This window comes from Oncorhynchus gorbuscha, linkage group LG04 (genome assembly GCF_021184085.1).
Source record: "Oncorhynchus gorbuscha isolate QuinsamMale2020 ecotype Even-year linkage group LG04, OgorEven_v1.0, whole genome shotgun sequence".
Taxonomy (NCBI): Eukaryota; Metazoa; Chordata; class Actinopteri; order Salmoniformes; family Salmonidae; genus Oncorhynchus; species Oncorhynchus gorbuscha.
The window spans coordinates 50,949,623-50,972,875 of NC_060176.1; the positions used below are offsets into that span (position 1 = coordinate 50,949,623).

Genomic DNA, 23,253 nt, shown 5'->3' on the forward strand with positions numbered 1-23,253 from the left:
CTCTCTCTCTCCCCCCCCTCCCTCCATCTCTCTCTCTCCCTCCCCCTCCCTCCCTCCATCTCTCTCTCTCCATCCCCCTCCCTCCCTCCATCTCTCTCTCTCTCTCCCCCTCCCTCCATCTCCCTCCCTCCACCTCTCTCTCCCTCCACCTCTCCCTCCCTCCACCTCTCCCTCCCTCCACCTCTCCCCCTCCCTCCTCCTCTCCCTCCCTCCACCTCTCCCTCCCTCCACCTCTCTCTCCCTCCCCTCCACCTCTCTCTCCCTCCACCTCTCTCTCCCTCCACCTCTCTCTCCCTCCACCTCTCTCTCCCTCCACCTCTCTCTCCCTCCACCTCTCTCTCCCTCCACCTCTCTCTCCCTCCACCTCTCTCTCCCTCCACCTCTCTCTCCCTCCACCTCTCTCTCCCCCTCCACCTCTCTCTCCTCCACCTCTCTCTCCCTCCACCTCTCTCTCCCTCCACCTCTCTCTCCCTCCACCTCTCTCCCTCCACCTCTCTCCCTCCACCTCTCTCCTCCACTCCACCTCTCTCTCCCTCCACCTCTCTCTCCCTCCACCTCTCTCTCCCTCCACCTCTCTCTCCCTCCACCTCTCTCTCCCTCCACCTCTCTCTCCCTCCACCTCTCTCTCCCTCCACCTCTCTCTCTCCCTCCACCTCTCTCTCTCCCTCCACCTCTCTCTCTCCCTCCATCCATCCATCTCCCTCCATCCATCCATCTCCCTCCATCCATCCATCTCCCTCCATCCATCCATCTCCCTCCATCCATCCATCTCCCTCTCTCCCTCCATCTCTCTCCCTCCATCTCTCTCCCTCCATCCATCTCTCTCCCTCCATCCATCTCTCTCCCTCCATCCATCTCTCTCCTCCATCCATCTCTCTCCCTCCATCCATCTCTCTCCCTCCATCCATCTCTCTCCCTCCATCCATCTCTCTCCCTCCATCCATCTCTCTCCCTCCATCCATCTCTCTCCCTCCATCCATCTCTCTCCCTCCATCCATCTCTCTCCCTCCATCCATCTCTCTCCCTCCATCCATCTCTCTCCCTCCATCCATCTCTCTCCCTCCCTCCATCTCTCTCCCTCCATCCATCTCTCTCCCCTCCATCCATCTCTCTCCCTCCATCCATCTCTCTCCCTCCATCCATCTCTCTCTGGCTTTCACTCTTTCTTTGCTTGTCCTGTAGCCTTTTGTCTGATAGGAATGATGACTGATCACAAATGCAGGATGTGTCAGGGCATCCATAACAGCTGTGTGGTGAGGAGGGTACAACAGCCTTGGAGTAAAGTACGTGAATCCGAAACTAAAGCTATGGCATAATAGAAAAGAACGGTAGAAAATCATTTCAAATGAAAAGTAATGTGAGTGTAGAATAACATATAGATAGATCATGCAGATAATAGCTGGTCCTGCTCATACAGTATGTTATATATTCTATATGGTAGTGCTGCATATTGAAACTCCATGGTGTATTCTCCTCTGATCTACCTGTCCTAGTGATAATGACAGTGTAATAATAGAGAGGTGGTAATGACTTTGACCTGAAGGGCCCATCTCTCTGGCTTCTCTCTAGCAAGGGGTTAACTGCTGATACACGCACTCTCACGCGCACACACACACACGCCGCCACACATCCACCCACCTCGACCCTCTGGGAAATTATAGCCTGATTTCATTTAAATGTGCAGGGGATGCAATTAAACCCATCATAATGAAATTAGCACAACTATTACCTCATCCCCCAAACCCAACCCCCATCTCCACCTCTGGATAGGTAGAACAGGGTAAAACCACTGCTCTGTAAAACTCTGGTTACACTCCCATACACTTTAGTCACCACTGATCCCAATGAGTTGATTGGTGAAAGTTACATGATAGGTAGGATGAACTCTAACCTACGGGATGTGTCTCAATCCATAATCAGGTGTGGACTAGGAGTGTACCAGGTGCAGTGTTTAGACCTACCAGGTAGTCATCTGGTTTGATCCCGAAGAGCTCCCGGAAGTAGCGGAAGGCCAGCGGGGCGTAGGTTTTGAAGCGGAAGTCTGGGTAGTGGTGAGCCGGTGTCAGGTTGCTCCCCTCGCTGATGGAAACGGCCCACCGGACACAAAGACACAGAACAGTTAGTTAGAATATCCCCACATACAGAAACAAGCAAGACACACCTCCGTGTTTATACTGTATTTATACTCAGGATATCGCTTTTCAACAGTAAAAGTTCAAAAATCGCTGGAGGATGTCTTTAAGTACAGCTACCCATAGCAAGCCAGATGAACCAGTGGCACACAGCCCTGTTTAGAGTCCAGAGCCTGGCGAGAGAGCATGCCTCTGATTACCCGAAACAACACCCATAGAACACAATAATACAACACCATGTAACACAGTGGACCAGCATTATGATGATATGAGATCTGTGTCCATAGACAGAGAGATGGCATGGGGTTCTCCACAGACTCACTGACGGCAGTCTGCAGTCACCTTGAGCCCACAGCACAAACACATCCGTCATTTATCTGCTTTGAAAGGCTGGTCATGACGCACATCAACACCATCATCCCGGGACACACTAGATCCACTCCAATTTCGCACAACGCCCCAACAGATGACGCAATCTCAGTTGCACTTCACACGGCCCTCTCCCACCGGGACAAGAGGGGAAATAACTATCTGAGAATGCTGTTCATGTACAGCTCAGCGTCAAACACAGTCCCCTCCAAGCTCATCACCAAGCTGGGGGACCTGGGACTGAACACCTCCCTCTGCAACTGGATCCTGGACTTCCTGGCGGCCGTGCCCAGGTGGTGAGGGTAGGCAACAACACCTACGCCACGCTGACCCTCAAGACGGGGCATCTCAGAGGTGTGTACTTAGCCCCCTCCTGTACTCCCTGTTCACCCACGACTGCATGGCCACACACGACTCCAACTGTATCATCAAGTTTGAGGATGACACAGCGGTGGTAGGGTAGGCCTGATCACCGAAAGCGATGAGTCAGCCTATAGGGAGGAGGTCAGAGACTTAGCAGTGTGGTGCCATGACAACAACCTCTCCCTCAACATCAGAAAGACCAAGGAGATGATCGTGGACTATAGGAGAAAGAGGGGAGAGCACGCCCCCATCCACATCGACAGGGCATTTGTGGAGCGGGTTGAGAGCTTCAAGTTCCTTGGCGTCCACTTCACTAAGGACTTAACATGGTCCGCACACACCTGCAATATCGTGGAGAGGGCACGGCAGAACCTCTTCGCCCTTGGGAGGCCCGAAAAGATTTGACATGGGCCCTTGGATCCTCAAGCAGTTCAACAGGGTGATGTGGGTGGCCCAGTACATCACCGGGGTCAAGCTGCCTGCCAACCAGGACCTTAATGTCAGGAGGTGTCAGATGAAGGCCCGAAAACTTGCCAAAGACTCCAGCCACCCAAGCCATCGACTGTTCACTCTGCTACCGTCCAGCAAACAGTACCGGAGCATCAGCTCTCGGACCAACAGGCTCCGAACCTTCAAGCCAGAAGACAACCAAATAGCCAGACTGCTAAATAGTCAATTAATGGTACACAGACTATCTGGACTGACTCTTATCTTGCACTGACCCTACGCACACTCACTAGAATGAATATATACACACACACACACTGACCCTACGCGCACTCACTAGATTGAATATATACCCACACATACACACACTGACCCTACGCACACTCACTAGAATGAATATATACACACATACATATATATACACACGGACTCAAACACAATACATTGACACATTCACTACATACGCGCACACACACAACACATAAAACACACACTCATAGATACAACGCAAACATACATACATAACATAAATACATACATAACATAACATACATACATACATACATCACACACTTTTACACTCATTTGCTGCTTTTACTACACCAGTTGTCTTCGGCGCATGTGACAAATACAATTCGATTTTATATGAGTTTTCATTCAGGGCCCTGAGTGGTAGTGTGTGTGTGTGTGTGTGTGTGTGTGTGTGTGTGTGTGTGTGTGTGTGTGTGTGTGTGTGTGTGTGTGTGTGTGTGTGTGTGTGTGTGTGTGTGTGTGTGTGTGTGTGTGTGTGTGTGTGTGTGTGTGTGTGTTTAAGCCATCTCTCTCTCTCTCTCTCTCCCTCCATCTCTTTCTCTCTCTCTCTCCCTCCCCTCCATCCATCTCTCTCCCTCCTCCATCTCTCTCTCTCTCCCTCCATCTCTCCCTCCCTCCATCTCCTCCATCTCTCTCCCTCTCTCTCTCTCCCTCCCTCCATCTCGTGTGTGTGTGTTCTGTCTTAATTAATCTCTGTTGTTTCTGTGTTTGAATAGATGCATAATCAAGACGGACACACTACGACAGTGTTTGCTTCACTCCTCAGTATCTCTCCCTCCTCTCTCTCTCTCCCTCCATCTCTTTCTCTCTCTCTCTCTCTCCCTCCCTCCATCTCTCTCCCTCCCTCCATCTCTCTCTCTCCCTCCATCTCTCCCTCCATCTCTCTCTCCTCCCTCCCTCCCTCCCTCCCTCCATCTCTCTCTCTCCCTCCCTCCATCTCATCTCGCTCTCTCTCTCCCTCCCTCCCTCCCTCCATCTCGCTCTCCCTCCATCTCTCCTCCCTCCCTCCATCTCGCTCTCTCCCTCCATCTCCTCCCTCCATCTCGCTCTCTCTCTCCCTCCCTCCATCTCGCTCTCTCTCCCTCCCTCCATCTCGCTCTCTCTCCCTCCCTCCTCCATCTCGCTCTCTCTCTCCCTCCCTCCCTCCATCTCTCCCCATCCATCTCTCTCCCTCCCCTCCATCATCTCGCTCTCTCTCCCTCCCTCCCTCCATCTCGCTCTCTCTCTCCCTCCCTCCCTCCATCTCGCTCTCTCTCTCCCTCCCTCCCTCCATCTCGCTCTCTCTCTCCCTCCCTCCATCTCGCTCTCTCTCTCCCTCCCTCCATCTCGCTCTCTCTCTCCTCCCTCCATCTCGCTCTCTCTCTCTCTCCCTCCATCTCGCTCTCTCTCTCTCTCCCTCCATCTCGCTCTCTCTCTCCCTCCATCCATCTCGCTCTCTCTCTCCCCCTCCATCTCGCTCTCTCTCTCTCTCCCTCCATCTCGCTCTCTCTCTCCCTCCATCTCGCTCTCGCTCTCCCTCCATCTCGCTCTCGCTCTCCCTCCATCTCGCTCTCGCTCTCCCTCCATCTCGCTCTCGCTCTCCCTCCATCTCGCTCTCCATCCCTCCATCCCTCTCGCTCTCCCTCCATCCCTCCATCTCTCTCGCTCTCCCTCCATCTCTCTCGCTCTCTCTCCCCCTCCATCTCGCCTCCCTCCCTCCATCTCTCTCTCTCCCTCCCTCTCTCTCCCTCCCTCCATCTCTCTCTCCCCCTCCCTCCATCTCTCTCTCCTCTCCCTCCATCTCTCCATCTCTCTCTCCCCCTCCATCTCCATCTCTCTCTCCATCTCCCTCCATCTCTCCCTCCCTCCCTCCATCTCCCTCCCCTCCCTCCCTCCCTCCATCTCTCCCTCCCCATCCATCCATCTCTCTCCCTCCCTCCATCCATCTCTCTCCATCCCTCCATCCATCTCTCTCATCCCTCCATCCATCTCTCTCCATCCCTCCATCCATCTCTCTCTCTCCTCCCTCCATCTCTCTCTCTCCCTCCCTCCATCTCTCTCCCTCCCTCCATCTCTCTCCCTCCATCCATCTCTCTCTCCCTCCCTCCCTCCATCTCTCTCCCTCCATCCATCTCTCTCCATCGCTCCATCCATCTCTCTCCATCCCTCCATCCATCTCTCTCATCCCTCCATCCATCTCTCTCCCTCCCTCCATTCTCTCTCTCTCTCTCTCCCTCCCTCCATCTCTCTCTCTCTCTCCCTCCCTCCATCTCTCTCTCCATCTCTCTCCCTCCATCCATCTCTCTCTCCCTCCCTCCATCCATCTCTCTCATCCCTCCATCCATCTCTCTCCCTCCCTCCATCTCTCTCTCCATCTCTCTCCCTCCCTCCATCTCTCTCTCCCTCCCTCCCTCCATCTCTCTCTCCCTCCCTCCCTCCATCTCTCCATCTCTCTCCCTCCCCCCATCCATCTCTCTCCATCCCTCCATCCATCTCTCTCCATCCCTCCATCCATCTCTCTCCATCCCTCCATCCATCTCTCTCCATCCCTCCATCCATCTCTCTCTCCATCCCTCCATCCATCTCTCTCTCTCCCTCCCTCCATCCATCTCTCTCTCCCTCCCTCCATCTCTCTCTCTCTCTCCCTCCATCTCGCCTCTCTCCCTCCATCTCCCTCCATCTCTCTCTCCCCCATCCATCTCTCTCCATCCCTCCATCCATCTCTCTCATCCCTCCATCCATCTCTCTCTCCTCCCTCCCTCCATCCATCTCTCTCTCTCTCTCTCTCCTCCCTCCATCTCTCTCTCTCTCTCCCTCCCTCTCCATCTCTCCCTCTCTCTCCTCCATCTCTCCCTCCCTCCATCTCTCTCTCTCTCCCTCCCTCTCTCTCCCTCCCTCCCTCCCTCTCCATCTCTCCCTCCCTCCCTCCATCTCTCTCTCCCCCTCCCTCCCTCTCTCTCTCCCTCCCCCTCCATCTCTCTCCCTCCCTCCATCCCTCCCTCCCTCCATCTCTCTCCCTCCCTCCATCTCTCTCTCTCCCTCCATCTCTCTCTCTCCCTCCATCTCTCTCTCCCATCTCTCTCTCTCCCTCCTCTCTCCCTCCCTCCTCCATCTCTCTCTCCCCTCCATCCATCCATCTCTCTCCTCCATCCATCTCTCTCCCTCCATCCATCTCTCTCCCTCCATCCATCTCTCCCCCTCCATCCATCTCTCCCTCCCTCTCTCTCCCTCCATCCTCCATCTCTCTCCCTCCATCTCTCTCCCTCCATCTCTCTCCCTCCATCTCTCTCCCTCCATCTCTCTCCCTCCATCCATCTCTCTCCCTCCATCCATCTCTCTCCCTCCATCCATCTCTCTCCCTCCATCCATCTCTCTCCCTCCATCCATCTCTCTCCCTCCATCCATCTCTCTCCCTCCATCCATCTCTCTCTGGCTTTCACTCTTTCTTTGCTTGTCCTGTAGCCTTTTGTCTGATAGGAATGATGACTGATCACAAATGCAGGATGTGTCAGGGCATCCATAACAGCTGTGTGGTGAGGAGGGTACAACAGCCTTGGAGTAAAGTACGTGAATCCGAAACTAAAGCTATGGCATAATAGAAAAGAACGGTAGAAAATCATTTCAAATGAAAAGTAATGTGAGTGTAGAATAACATATAGATAGATCATGCAGATAATAGCTGGTCCTGCTCATACAGTATGTTATATATTCTATATGGTAGTGCTGCATATTGAAACTCCATGGTGTATTCTCCTCTGATCTACCTGTCCTAGTGATAATGACAGTGTAATAATAGAGAGGTGGTAATGACGGTCCTTCTGTAGCTCAGTTGGTAGAGCATGGCGCTTGTAACGCCAGGGTAGTGGGTTCGATTCACGGGACCACCCATACGTAGAATGTATGCACACATGACTGTAGGTCGCTTTGGATAAAAGCGTCTGCTAAATGGCATATATTATTATATTACTTTGACCTGAAGGGCCCATCTCTCTGGCATCTCTCTAGCAAGGGGTTAACTGCTGATACATGTGCGCAAACACACACGACCACTCAGAGAGAGAGAGAATAAATAACACACATTTCTGTTGTCCTTTCTTTCTCTTTCTTTGATGAGCGGCTGACATGGCTCACGTAGAGTCTGAGCCTGTTTCGGTACGAACCTGTAGCCATGCCAGGTGGAACAGAATACAGGAGGTTTACTGGGTGATTAGCTCCAGATGATCCTGTAACAACACGCCAACACACTGCATCCTAAATCTCAATCCATTAAAAGGACTTTAAAAAGGCTTCGTTTTCAGGGGCACTCCACAGCGAGCTGCTATCGAAACCAGGTTGTTGAACCCTCAATTGGCCGAAGATGCTTCCACCCAGTGCTTCCACCCAGTAACAGGACAGGCTACAGCCTCAACATAAATAGGTGTGATCATCAGCCTACTGCTGAACGAAATCACGCTGTGTGTGTGGTGTGTGTGGCAAAGATAATGACCTCCAGCTGCACAGAGCTATGTGCTGCCTGCCTGCTGTGACTGAAACGGTATAGTCTCATATTAGAACCATTTAGATGAAAGAGCACACAAACACACACAGCAATGAAAGTGTCTTATCCACACAGAGCAGAACTAGAGTACTGTTTGAGAAAAGAACACTAGACAAGTTACAGCAGATGAACAATGTCTGAGATGTACAGGTGCCAACACCAGTGACAGCCTAGAGAGAGAGAGAAAGGTAGACAGAGAAATAGACAGAAAGAAAGAGAGAGAAGGAGAGATTGAGTCAAAAACTACTGCTGTTCTGTTACTGCAGGGGTTCCCAAACCTTTTCACTCGGGCCCCCTTTCCAGCATTGGGGAACATCCCACGACCCCCGCAGTGGGGGAGGTCAATGTAAATAGTCCGTTGGCCATTTAATTAATTGTTCAGCAGTCTTATGGCTTGGGGGTGAAATCTGTTAAGGAGACTTTTGGTCCTAGACTTGGCGCTCCACTTGCCGTGCGGTAGCAGAAATAACAGTCTATGACTTGGGTGACTGGAGTCTGACAATTTTTGGGGCTTTCCTCTGACACCGCCTATTTTATAGGTCCTGGATGGCAGGAAGCTTGGCCCCAGTAGTACACACTACTCTCTGTAAGGCGGTGATGCAACCGGTCAGGATGCTCTCGATGGTGCAGCTGTATAACCTTTTGAGGATCTAGGGACCTATGCTACATCTTTTCAGTCTCCTAGGGGGGAAAAGGTGTTGTCATGCCCTCTTCATGACTGTCTTGGTGTGTTTGGACCATGAAAGTTTGTTGGTGATGTGGACACCAAGGAACTTGAAACTCTCAAGCCATGTCGATATTAATGGGGGCCTGTTCGGCCCGCCTTTTCCTGTAGTCCATGATCAGATCCTTTGTCTTGCTCACATTGAGGAAGAGGTTGTTGTCCTGGCACCACACTGCTAGTTCTCTGGCCTCCTCCCTATAGGCTGTCTCATCATTGTCGGTGATCAGGCCAACCACTGTTGGTGGTCAGCAAACTTAATGGTGTTGGAGTCATGTTTGGTCACGCAGTTGTGGGTGAACAGGGAGTACAAGAGGGGACTAAGTACACACCCCTGAGGGGCCCTAGTGTCTGGGATCACCGTGGCAGACGTGTTGTTGCCTACCCTTACCACCTGGGGGAATCCTGTCAGGAAGTCCAGAATCCAGTTGCCGATGGAGGTGTTTAATTTAGTCCTTAGCTTAGTGATGAGCTTTGAGGGCACTATATGCTGTTGAACACTGAGATGTAGTCAATGAACAGCATTCTCATATAGGTGTTCCTTTTGTCCAGGTGGGAAAAGGCAGTGTGGAGTGCTATTGAGATTGTGTCATCTGTGGATCTGTTGGGCGGTATGCGAATTGGAGTGGGTCTAGGGTATCCGGGAGGATGCTGTTGATGTGAGCCAAGACCAGCCTTTCAAAGCACTTCATGGCTACAGACGTGAGTGCTACGGGGCGGTAATCATTGAGGCGGGTTACTTTCGCTTCCTTGGGCACAGGGACTATGGTGGTCTGCTTGAAACATGTAGGTATTACAGACTCTGTCAGGGAGAGGTTGAAAATGTCAGTGAAGACACTTGCCAGTTGGTCCACGCATGCTTTGAGTACACGTCCTGGTAATCCATCTGGCCCCGCGGTTTTGTGAATGTTAAAAGGTCTTGCTCACATCGGCTACCAAGAGCTTTACCACACGGTCGTCCAGAACAGCTGGTGCTGTCGTACATGCTACAAATTTCAAGAGTAAGTTTAAAGCCGGACTGAGTTCCTTTAAAAAATAAAAATAACCCCCCCCCCCCGGCGGCTCCTCACGCCCCACAGTTTGGGCACCACTGTGTTACTGTATGCCTAGCCACGTCATGGCTTAAGCTTCCTCCTACACTCATTTTGTTCTGTTTGTTTTTCCTCCATGGAGAGTCTTTTGTCTCTTCTAGTAGAGGTTAAAACACCTGGTCTCTCCAGTGTTGTCATTGTCACCAGCCCGCTCTCAACCCATAAAGAGACAATGAGAACATATTGTTCTCTCTCTGTGTGTTTGGCGCAACAAATTAATTTCAACATTCTGGGATGGCTATTGCACCTGTGTTAAGCAGGAAAATTTGCATAAAATCACTTTAACCTGCAGTATATTGAAATGAGCATAATAAATGTGAAACTCAAGGGTGCGAGTTAAATCTGACAGCATGTTTGCATATACCAGTGTGTTCAGTTTCTATTGAAGGACAGACTTTGCATATCCTGATGTGCCATTTGGAAAGGGACACACAGAAAGCATTTCCTAGTCCAAGTCTCTGCAGAGCTTGGAAGGGAAAGAGGCTGGCATGACCATTAGCAAATATCAATTCTTTAAAAAAACTTGCTTACAAAACTCAACCAATCAAGAGGATGACATTCTCTGGTGATTTTCTGTTTTTCATATGGGGAGAAGTTTGTCGTTCGGTAACAGATTTTCTAGATCTTTGGTGAAATATGTGCGATATAGACAAGAAGATTACTCAAACAGTGCATGATGTTCGCTCATCTGTTAATACCAAGAGATGTGATCTGACGGCACTAATAATGTCATCTCTTACACTCATGTGCGTGTTTTGTGCATGTGTGTGTGTGTGCATGTGTTGTTTGTGTGTATGGGTGCGTGTATTCCTGGGTGTGTTTGGGGTTATGTAAAGTGTTTCCTTAAGCTGCTGATGTAATTATTAAAGACAGACAATTTGATGGGCCAGGCACGACACGGCATGCAGTATGTTTTGCACACTGGTATTAAAAGACACAGTAAGCTGATTTCCAGGGATTTGGGGTATATTATCCACTGGATTGACAGAGTCCATACACCATGACTTCAACTAGCTGATTCACACTCATGTTAAATGATAGAAGCCCCTTTTTTATTCTTTAGGATATGAATCCTATATGTGAGTCATTACTGTTTAAGGAGAACGCCTCCTCCCTTGTTTCATGGAGAGATCCAGACATGAAGCTTTCCTATTACAGCTAGCAGACAGATCTAGCTCAACCTCTGTTCCCTCTTCAGCCATACTGCAGGTTCACTGCTGAAAGTCAATGAGTCACTTCACAACAGCATCAACATAGGCTGTAGTGTTTCTAAAGGACTTATTAGGATTCATCTACTCAGGCTGTAAAGCATGTATTTGTGTGAAAGCATACGCAGGTAGATACAACATATTGTAAACTGCTACTCATTATTACTATACGTAAGGGATAATCAACGAGGGGTTAAGCTATGGAGTGAGATAGCTGCCAAAAGGTTGAACGTACGTATCGCTAGGATCTTAAGAAAATCCACATGTAAATTGTTAGGATCGTAAGAAAAGCCATGTGTGAAACGTAAATGTGAAATTTCACCAGTGAACATTCAAACACCATGTTACGATTACGGACGAACAGTTGAGGCTTGAACAAATCTTGTGTTGCAATTCTGACGTACAATAATACCTTTGAGAGTTTTGGCAGTTTCATCTCACCAATAAAAACAATGTTCACCGAACAGCCTGTGAGGAGTGCTCAAACATAACACAGTATAACCAAAGTCAGGGAAACTGGGAAGAGGTATCCTGCACATTTTCAAGTTAAAAGTCTCCATTCTCTATTACTCCTCAGTTGAGTTTAATTCACATTTAGGTAGCTAGGTAGCTAATGTAATGGATGTGTTTGCCAGTACAAGTCTAGATAGCACTAGCTGTAGTATGCCTACAACAGTGAAGTTTCAGTATGCTAGGTGTATCTCTCTACAGAATGGGCATGTCTCATTGACGTGGACATCCACATGCATGCACCTTATCAAAATATGACTCATTCAATATTGCACCATCCCATTCTATGGGCTCTGTCTGCAATCAGAAACATAACCCGTAGTATCTACCAGGAATAATGAAACATAACCAGTAGTATCTACCAGGAATAATGTAGCATAACCAGTAGTATCTACCAGGAATAATGTATCATAACCCGTAGTATCTACCAGGAATAATGAAACATAACCCGTAGTGTCTACCAGGAATAATGTATCATAACCCATAGTATCTACCAGGAATAATGAAACATAACCCGTAGTATCTACCAGGAATAATGAAACATAACCCGTAGTGTCTACCAGGAATAATGTATCATAACCCGTAGTATCTACCAGGAATAATGAATAGCATAACCAGTAGTGTCTACCAGGAATAATGAATCATAACCAGTAGTGTCTACCAGGAATAATGAAACATAACCCGTAGTATCTACCAGGAATAATGAAACATAACCCGTAGTATCTAAATGAAACATAACCCGTAGTGTCTACCAGGAATAATGTATCATAACCCTACCAGTAGTATCTACCAGGAATAATGAAACATAACCCGTAGTATCTACCAGGAATAATGAAACATAACCCGTAGTGTCTACCAGGAATAATGAAACATATCATAAATAATGAAACCCAGTAGTATCTACCAGGAATAATGAATCATAACCAGTACTATCTACCAGGAATAATGAATCATAACCAGTAGTGTCTACCAGGAATAATGAAACATAACCCGTAGTATCTACCAGGAATAATGAAACATAACCCAGTAGTGTCTACCAGGAATAATGTATCATAATGAAACCCGTAGTATCTACCAGGAATAATGAAACATAACCCGTAGTGTCTACCAGGAATAATGTATCATAACCCGTAGTATCTACCAGGAATAATGAATCATAACCAGTAGTGTCTACCAGGAATAATGAATCATAACCCGTAGTATCTACCAGGAATAATGAAACATAACCCGTAGTATCTACCAGGAATAATGAAACATAACCCGTAGTGTCTACCAGGAATAATGTATCATAACCCATAGTATCTACCAGGAATAATGAAACATAACCCGTAGTGTCTACCAGGAATAATGTATCAAAACCCGTAGTATCTACCAGGAATAATGAAACATAACCCGTAGTATCTACCAGGAATAATGAATCATAACCCGTAGTGTCTACCAGGAATAATGTAACATAACCAGTACTATCTAACATGAATAATGAAACATAACCAATAGTGTCTACCAGGAATAATGAAACATAATCAGTAGTATCTACCAGGAATAATGAAACATAAACAGTAGTATCTACCAGGAATAATGAAACATAACCAGTAGTATCTACCAGGAATAATGAAACATAACCAATAATGTCTACCAGGAATAATGAAACATAACCAGTAGTGTCTACCAGGAATAATGAAACATAACCAGTAGTATCTACCAGGAATAATGAAACATAACCAGTAGTATCTACCAGGAATAATTAAACATAACCAGTAGTGTCTACCAGGAATAATGAATCATAAGCAGTAGTATCTACCAGGAATAATGAAACATAACCAGTAGTGTCTACCAGGAATAATGTAACATAACCAGCAGTATTTACCAGGAATAATTAAACATAACCAGTAGTGTCTACCAGGAATAATGAATCATAACCCAGTAGTATCTACCAGGAATAATGAAACATAACCCGTAGTGTCTACCAGGAATAATGTATCATAACCCGTAGTATCTACCAGGAATAATGAAACAACCAGTAGTGTCTACCAGGAATAATGAATCATAACCAGTAGTATCTACCAGGAATAATGAAACATAACCCGTAGTATCTACCAGGAATAATGTAGCATAACCAGTACTATCTACCAGGAATAATGAATCATAACCAGTAGTGTCTACCAGGAATAATGAATCATAACTACCCAGGAATAGGGAATAATGAAACATAACCCGTAGTGTCTACCAGGAATAATGAAACATAACCCGTAGTGTCTACCAGGAATAATGTATCATAACCCGTAGTGTCTACCAGGAATAATGAAACATAACCCGTAGTGTCTACCAGGAATAATGTATCATAACCCAGTAATGAAACATAACCAGTAGTGTCTACCAGTATCTACCAGGAATAATGAAACATAACCCGTAGTGTCTACCAGGAATAATGTATCATAACCCGTAGTATCTACCAGGAATAATGAATCATAACCAGTAGTGTCTACCAGGAATAATGAATCATAACCAGTACTATCTACCAGGAATAATGAATCATAACCAGTAGTGTCTACCAGGAATAATGAAACATAACCCGTAGTATCTACCAGGAATAATGAAACATAACCCGTAGTGTCTACCAGGAATAATGTATCATAACCCGTAGTATCTACCAGGAATAATGAAACATAACCCGTAGTGTCTACCAGGAATAATGTATCATAACCTGTAGTATCTACCAGGAATAATGAATCATAACCAGTAGTGTCTACCAGGAATAATGAATCATAACCCGTAGTATCTACCAGGAATAATGAAACATAACCCGTAGTGTCTACCAGGAATAATGTAACATAACCAATAATGTCTACCAGGAATAATGAATCATAACCAGTAGTGTCTACCAGGAATAATGTATCATAACCCGTAGTATCTACCAGGAATAATGAAACATAACCAGTAGTGTCTACCAGGAATAATGTAACATAACCAGTAATAATGTCTACCAGGAATAATGAAACATAACCAGTAGTGTCTACCAGGAATAATGTAACATAACCAGTACTATCTACCAGGAATAATGAAACATAACCAGCAGTATTTACCAGTGCAGAGCATGCATGACGCGTGCAACTCGTCATTCCAACATATTTGAACATTTAATTAATCCAGTCAGTATGTCAGCCATTCAGTCATTTGTCTCAGTTGCAATAGGAACTAAATCAAAAGGGAATAGAAGTCTTATCCATTAGTTTATTGATATCCATGTGTGTATTCAAAATTATCTAAATTCTTAGTTCTTTAGCCTATCACTTTAATAATTTAATGTTTAATTTAGGCCTATCCAAATAAAAACAAATAGGTATTCAATTTATAGACAATGCAATTCAGGCTATCATTTTGGGTACTGGTGCTTTGCGTAATAATCGTAGAACTCTATTTGTGTTTTATAACTTTTTATTACAGGGCTTCCCTTAAAAAGAGACAGGCCTCTAAATACAGTCTCAAAATTCATTTTAAACGCACTTGTTGAAGAAGCATGTGCAGTGGCTGATAGGGAAAAGTCCAGACCATTAAGGGACCCCAAGGCTATTTCGATCAGGACAGATTATAGCCAAGACTTAATCAATATTTAGTTTTGTCTCATTTATTGATATGAATATAGCCTCTGAGTTATGGGGTCGTGCAACGCAAATAGCTAGAACAAGCCTACATACAGAGTGAAATTCGCTAATACAATAGTCAAAATGCCTAATAAGGCCTACAGTCCGTGCTCCCAAATACTGGAAAAAGTGTGATTCATTAGGTTACATGATCACCACAGTAGCACTATGCAGCTATAAAAATAAATGATGCAATTATAAGGCCAATAAATAACAACACCATGGCACACTTCGATAGCGGAATAGGCCTATCCTAAATCATATTTACTTTCTGTTTTGCAGCTCAGGCAGTTATTCGCCATCTACTGGTATAACGTCGTTATGGAATGCAGTTCCAAAACAAGCCCTAGACTTTTATTTTGGAAATTAAACCAGAAGCTGCAAAGCAACTCTAACGTCTCGGCTTGATTGACTAGCTAACTTCGACTAGCTACGTTCGGTTCTTGTCCTTTGCAGATGCCACATCATTTAAAAAAGTTTGTATGTGCTTCCCGAGTGGCACAGATGTCTAAGGCACTGCATCGTAGTGTTAAGGCGTCACTACAGCCTGGGGTTTGATCCCAACCAGCTGTGACCGGGAGTCCCATAAGGTGGTGCGCAATTGACCCAGCATCGTCCGGGTTAGGGGAGGGTTTGGCCCGGGGGGGGGCTTTACTTGGTTCATCGCAATCTAGCGACTCCTTGTGGCGAGCTGGGTGCCTGCAGGCTGACTTCGGTCGTCAGTTGAACAGGGTTTCCTCCGACACATTGGTGACTGACCGGCTCGATTCGGTCTTATGAAGCAAAATTTGATTTTTTTATTTATTTTTACATTAGATAAAAGTAGAGACTCAGAGCTAGAAAATTGTATATCATGCACTACAGTTGAGGAACAATGGGAAAGTAATTCTGCTTTGAAAGTTGATAACTTGTAACATCCCTTTTGGGAAAATGGCCTTTGAATATTTTGGTACATGTACTGGAGAGCTGCTCTTTGTCTACACCCATTCAGAATAGTTCATACCCTCTTAACCTTTAGCCCCACCGATCTCTTTAAGGGTTCATCTGAGCATTCTGTCCTAACAACAGCAGTCAAGCACCCAAGCTAACTGGCTAACGTTGACTAGCTTGCTAACTACTTCCAGACACAAATGAGAGAACAGCACACGTTGACCATTTTACAAGCCCGAGCAGAGCTGATTAGGCTGTTTTTGTGTTATCCAGAGCATTGGTGACTGCAACTATGCTGCTGGCAGCAATTAAATGAGGCTTTTTTTGCCAACGTTTACTAACACCGGCCATATTGGTAAATTTGTCAGTTATTCTAAGCTCTGGCACACTCAGACAAGAGTGCTCTGAAATCGGAGTAGATAGCCAGAGCAAATTTACCAGCTACATCCATCAACAGCTCGCAGTGATATCATGAACAATCTATTGAAATGGATACTTGCATAGTGGAGTCTTTTATTAAAACCTCTTAGTACGGAAATCCTGTTACCAGGATCAAATTAGGTGAAATCGGAGTGCGCCAAATGCAAAAATACAAAATCGTAATATTAAACATTCATGAAAATACAAGTGTCCTACATCATTTAAAAGTTTAACTTCTTGTTAATCCAGCCACTTTGTCAGATTTCAAAAAGGCTTTACAGCGAAAGCATAACATGCGATTATCTGAGTACAGCGCCCCACACACAAAAGCATTAAAAACATTTTCCAAACCAGCACAGGCATTACAAAAGTCAGAAATAGCAATAAAATACATCACTTATATTTGAAGATCTTCCTCTGTTTGCAATCCTAAGGATCCCAGCTACACATCAAATGGTCATTTTGTTCGATAAAGTCCTTCTTTATATCCCAAAAAAAGTCAGTTTAGCTGGCGCGCTTGATTCAGTAATCCACCGGTTTCAAAATGCATATAAAGGAATTCCAAAAATTACCAATAAACTTCATCCCAACAATGTTTCTAATCGATCCTCAGGTACCCTAATATGTAAATAAACAGTACAATTTAAGACGGAGAATAGTATGTTCATTACCGGAGATAAATAATGAAGTTCGTGCCCTCATGCACGCACGTCACAATACTACAGTCAAAATGGGAGCCACCTAGGAAAAACTACAAATACAAAAAACAAGCCTGAAACTCTTTCTAGAGACTTGACATCTAGTGGAAGCCCTAGGAACTGCAATCTGGGAGGTATTCCTTTGATTTTCCCATAGACGGCAATTTCAATGAGTTGTGATCTCAAAAGAAAAATCCAGTTGGATTCTCCTTGGGTTTTCACCTGCCATATCAGTTCTGTTATACTCTGAGACATTATTTTAACAGCTTTAGAATCTTTAGAGTGTTTTCTATCAATACAAATGACATGCATATCCTAGCTTCTGGGCCTGAGTAACAGGCAGTTTACTTTGGGCATGTCAGTCATCCGAATTTCTGAATACTGTCCCCGGCCCTCAACAAGTGAAGGCATGTAGCTAGCTAATGAAACAATGAACCATATTCCCAACTCATACCATTACTACCATGCATGAATCTGCAGGTAGCTAACCAACCAGGTTCAATGTTAGCTATCTAACAGACTAACAATGTTGCCTATGGGCACAAACCCACCGTCGCTGGACCAGACAGGACTAGCAAAAAGAGTTCTTCACTGATGAGTCGTGGTTGTCTTACCAGGTGTGATGGTTGGATTTGCGTTTATCGTCGAAGGAATGAGTGTTACACAGAGGCCTGTAATCTGGAGTGGGATAGATTTGGAGGTGGAGGGTCCGTCATGGTCTGGGGCGGTGTGTCACAGTATCATTGGTCTGGGGCGGTGTGTCACAGTATCATCGGACTGAGCTTGTTGTCATTGCAGGCAATCTCAACGCTAAGCATTACAGGGAAGATATCCTCCTCCCTCATGTGGTACCCTTCCTGCAGGCTTATCCTGACATGACACTTCAACATGACAATCCCACCAGCCATACTGCTTGTTCTGTCTGTGATTTGCTGCATGACAGGAATGTCAGTGTTCTGCCATGGCCAGCAAAGAGTCCGGATCTCAATCCAATTAGCATGTCTGGGACCTGTTGGATCGAAGGGTGAGGGCTAGGGCCATTCCCACCGGAAATGTCCGGGAACTTGCAGGTGCCTTGGTGGAGAGTGGGGTAACATCTCACAGCAAGAACTGGCAAATCTGGTGCAGTCCATGAGGAGGAGATGCACTGCAGTACTTAATGCAGCTGGTGGCCACACCAGATACTGACTGTTACTTTTGATTTTGACCCCCCCTTTGTTCAGGTACACATTATGCCATTTATGTTAGTCCCATGTTTGTGGAACTTGTTCAGTTTATGTCTCAGTTGTGGAATCTTGTTATGTTCATACAAATATTTACACATGTTAAGTTTGCTGAAAATAAACGCAGTTGACAGTGAGAGCATGTTTCTTTTTTTGCTGAGTTTATATACTATAGCATCAATATAATCATCAGTCATGTCCCTGCTCCTCACCTTGGCAGGAAGACGCTCTCCACCACATAGAAGTCCTGCATGAGAACATCTCGGTCAGGTTTGGAGGTCAGGTTGCCCACTGTGTAGCCGATGCCCAACTGTATGGCCCCCTTCAGGGCTGACGATGTGGTCTGAGGGTCAGGGACAACCAAACACACCAATCAACACATACATTAACGAATTAACAGCTCAATCACGCAACAAATCCATCAAACAAAAATATAAAACGCAACATGCAACAATTTCAAGGATTGTACGGAGTTACAGTTCATATTAGGAAATCAGTGAATTTAAATCAATTTATTAGGCCCTAATCAATGGATTTCACATGACTGGGAATACAGATATGCATCTGTGGTTACAGATACCTTTTTTTTAAAACTAGGTAAACTCCAAAGAGCAAGGTAGCAAATTCCCAGAAGAGAGGCATGTCTTGTAAAGGTCAGTGTAAAATGTCTTGTAAAGGTCAGTGCAAAATGTCTTGTAAAAAGGTCGTGTCTTGTAAAAAGGTCAGTGTAAAATGTCTTGTAAAAAGGTCCGTGTAAAACGTCTTGTAAAAAGGTCCGTGTAAAACGTCTTGTAAAAAGGTCCGTGTAAAACGTCTTGTAAAAAGGTCCGTGTAAAACGTCTTGTAAAAAGGTCCGTGTAAAACGTCTTGTAAAAAGGTCAGTGTAAAACGTCTTGTAAAAAGGTCTTGTAAAAAGGTCTTGTAAAAAGTGTAAAATGTCTTGTAAAAAGGTCTTGTAAAAAGGTCGTGTAAAATGTCTTGTAAAAAGGTCAGTGTAAAATGTCTTGTAAAAAGGTCAGTGTAAAATGTCTTGTAAAAAGGTCAGTGTAAAATGTCTTGTAAAAAGGTCAGTGTAAAATGTCTTGTAAAAAGGTCAGTGTAAAATGTCTTGTAAAAAGGTCAGTGTAAAATGTCTTGTAAAAAGGTCAGTGTAAAATGTCTTGTAAAAAGGTCAGTGTAAAATGTCTTGTAAAAGGTCCGTGTAAAATGTCTTGTCTTGTAAAAGGTCAGTGTAAAATGTCTTGTAAAAAGGTCAGTGTAAAATGTCTTGTAAAAGGTCAGTGTAAAATGTCTTGTAAAAAGTTCAGTGTAAAATGTCTTGTAAAAAGGTCAGTGTAAAATGTCTTGTAAAAAGGTCAGTGTAAAATGTCTTGTAAAAAGGTCAGTGCAAAATGTCTTGTAAAAGGTCAGTGTAAAATGTCTTGTAATCTGGAGTACTTCTCCTGTCCTTGTGTCCTGTGTAAAAAGGTCAGGAGGACCTGAGCCCTAGAACCATGCCCCAGGACTTGTAAAAGGTCAGTGTATGAAATCTAAGTGTGCCCCTAATTCTCTCCTTCTCTCCTTCTTTCTCTCTCTCAGTCCACCAAAACGTCTTGTAAAAACTGGTCTTACTATTATTCAACCATGCTGGTCATTTATGAACATTTGAACATCTTGGCCACGTTCTGTTATAATCTCCACCCGTCTTGCCAAAGAGGACTCCACCCCACATGTAAAGGACCTGAGCCCTTGCCCCAGGACTACCTGAAATGGCTCAGTGTCCCCAAATGTCTTGTAGTTTCAACTGTTCTGCCTTATTATTATTTGACCATGCTGGTCAAAACATTTGAACATCTTGTAATAATCTCTACCCGGTCAGCCAGAAAAACCCCACATGTTCCTTGTAAAAGGTTTTGGCCTTTCTAGGTTTTTCCTAGTGTAAATTGTTTGCTGTTTGGGGTTTTATGTCTTGCACTTTGAGATATCAGCTGATGTACAAGTGCTAATAAATAAATTTGATTTGATTTGATTTGATTTGATTTGTAAAAAGGTCAGTGTAAAATGTCTTGTAAAAAGGTCAGTGTAAAATGTCTTGTAAAAAGGTCAGTGTAAAATGTCTTGTAAAAGTCAGTTCAGGAACATACAATGCAATCAGAAAACAATGTCTGATTTTCTGAAACAAGCACGTTAACGTCATGAAATTGAAAGCCAGTTGATGCCTATGACACAGTCTTCGATGGCTTCAATAGTTCTGATGTCAAATTCATTACCTAGATGTTTCAAATCGACTGCATTAGGCCCATCACCACCGGTGACGTCTGATCCAAATTAAAATGTAGTAAAGCAGAGAATGGACTGTGAGGATAGCTTCCAGTCATGTACGAACTGTGTAGAAGCAGGACATTGATAGGAGCTCATATGACAAAGGGTCACTTTAAAATGCTTCTTGGGTCACATCAACAGGATTCATAGTGATAAATGGTCATTCATTTCAACAAGCATTAAGAAACCTCCCTTCATGGTTGTCATAAAAGGCCAGTAGAATCCAGCCAGAGAGAGCAGTATATGGAGGGATGAAACTTTACCTTCTTGTATGTTTTCTCTCCGCTCGTGTTTCGAGACCCTCCCACTCCATTTTCTGTGGTCGTTGACATCTGATGAGAGGACAGAGCAGAAGAATAAAGGAACTCACTGGTCAAAGTTTAGAAACAAACAACGTTTCTTCAGGTGCTACTTTAGGTCAGTGGTACAGGAATAAAGTCAATTCACATTGACTGACTACAAAGCTCACAAAGAGGGAGGTTTTTCCACTACAGTCTTTCTCAGGCTAGAGTACATGACCACATAGGCCTACAGTTTGAATTTTACTAATAGACCTGTGCAGATTGGTGAGCTACGCATTTTCACTGCATCATCAGACACAGATACACAGCCACATTGTCTACATACGCTAGACATTGTCATGCTGAATTGCTCCTATAGGTCTTAATGTGACGATGTAAACTAACACAGTATATCTGCAGTATCTGGCAGTGATGCTTATCAATAAGACCCTGTAGACAGGAGTGTCCGCGTGAAGCAGGTATAATGAGCACACCCTGCTAAGTGAAAAGTGAAGGTGTAATCAGTCACCCTGCTAAGTGAAAAGTGAAGGTGTAGTCAGTCACCCTGCTAAGTGAAAAGTGAAGGTGTAGTCAGTCACCCTGCTAAGTGAAAAGTGAAGGTGTAGTCAGTCACCCTGCTAAGTGAAAAGTGAAGGTGTAGTCAGTCACCCTGCTAAGTGAAAAGTGAAGGTGTAGTCAGTCACCCTGCTAAGTGAAAAGTGAAGGTGTATTCAGTCACCCTGCTAAGTGAAAAGTGAAGGTGTATTCAGTCACCCTGCTAAGTGAAACGTGAAGGTGTAATCAGTCACCCTGCTAAGTGAAAAGTGAAGGTGTAATCAGTCACCCTGCTAAGTGAAACGTGATGGTGTAATCAGTCACCCTGCTAAGTGAAACGTGAAGGTGTAATCAGTCACCTTGCTTAGTGAAAAGCTCTGCCAGTGGAACAGAGATCACGACCACATCTCTTGGTCATCAGGCAGTCATGGGGAGGTTTCAATCTCCAGACAGCCTCTGGAAGAGAAGAGAGGAAAGACTCCATTACATGATATGATTACAGAGTGAAAGAACAGCAGTAGTTTCATCTATTTCAAAACCTGAAGTGATTAACCATCCCGCAGCAAATGATCTATTCTCTGAGAAGGCAAGACAATTGGGTATTTTGGTGCATTCATTAGTGGTGTTCCTGCTGTCAGTCACTCCACAATTCCCCCTCCTCACACAGCCAAACAAAAAGTCCCTGTGAGGAGCTCTGCTGTGGGGGGAAGAGGAAAGAGGGGAGGTAAATGGGTGTGTGAGCAGCCATGTGTGCTGCAGTAACTGTGCTGGATAAATGACTCCACGTCAAACAGAGAGACTGCAGACCCTCAGAGTGTACTACTGCATGAGGACTAATGGAACCTCAGCCAAGGCTCTCACACACACACACACACACACACAACAAAGCTATTCACCATTCAGCCACACCATCAGCTTGTGTGTGTGTGTCTAACTAGAATGTATGTGAGTGTGAAATGAGTCTAAGTGCAGTTGTTTAATAAAGAGAGCGAGAGAGAGAAAAAGAGTGTGAGAGTGAGAGAGAAAGAGAGAGAGATGGTGGGGGCATTTAAACAGCGAGATATTGGATATATTTCAGTGTTTTCTTTCTGTGTCTATTTCTGTCTGTTAACCTCCAGCTAAACCTGCAGTGGCCTCACCTCCAGCATATCAATGTACCTGCTACTCAGAGCGCAGCCCAGTCAGTCCACCCGCCATTATTACTTACATAAGCTTTGCCTGTGTGTCCCGCTGCAACCTATAAGCACTCCTCCTTATCAGCTCTGTGTCCAAACATATCTTACTTCATCAGGCATGTGTCCAATCAGGGCTCACTCTGGTGAGCCTTCATCCAATTAGCATTCTCTGTGTGTATGTGTTGTTCTTGTGCGTCTACACACGAGCGAGGAACCAAAATGTCAAATGTACAACTATGATGTCACCTGTCGCATACAGCTGGGCTTTCTCCCTCCCAAGTAGACATCATGTCAGGAAGTCTACCAGCCTCAAGACAGAGCAATTCCACAGTAACAGAGAAATGCTGAGACTAGGATTTT

General features: G+C 45.2%; 1 protein-coding gene across 1 annotated transcript in view; it reads right to left on the reverse strand.

The window, feature by feature from the left end:
* The window catches only part of LOC124034232 (phosphatidylinositol 4-phosphate 5-kinase type-1 beta-like), a 96,088-nt gene that overhangs the window by 28,481 nt on the left and 44,354 nt on the right, over window positions 1–23,253 (reverse strand). Inside the window, exons 2-5 of the mRNA XM_046347128.1 lie at window positions 22,078–22,174; window positions 21,146–21,214; window positions 18,794–18,924; window positions 1,962–2,079 (exon numbers count right to left, since the gene is read on the reverse strand). Of these exons, the coding sequence (XP_046203084.1) occupies window positions 1,962–2,079; window positions 18,794–18,924; window positions 21,146–21,214 (318 nt within the window). The 5' untranslated portion in view covers window positions 22,078–22,174. The remainder of the gene's footprint in view (window positions 1–1,961; window positions 2,080–18,793; window positions 18,925–21,145; window positions 21,215–22,077; window positions 22,175–23,253) is intronic.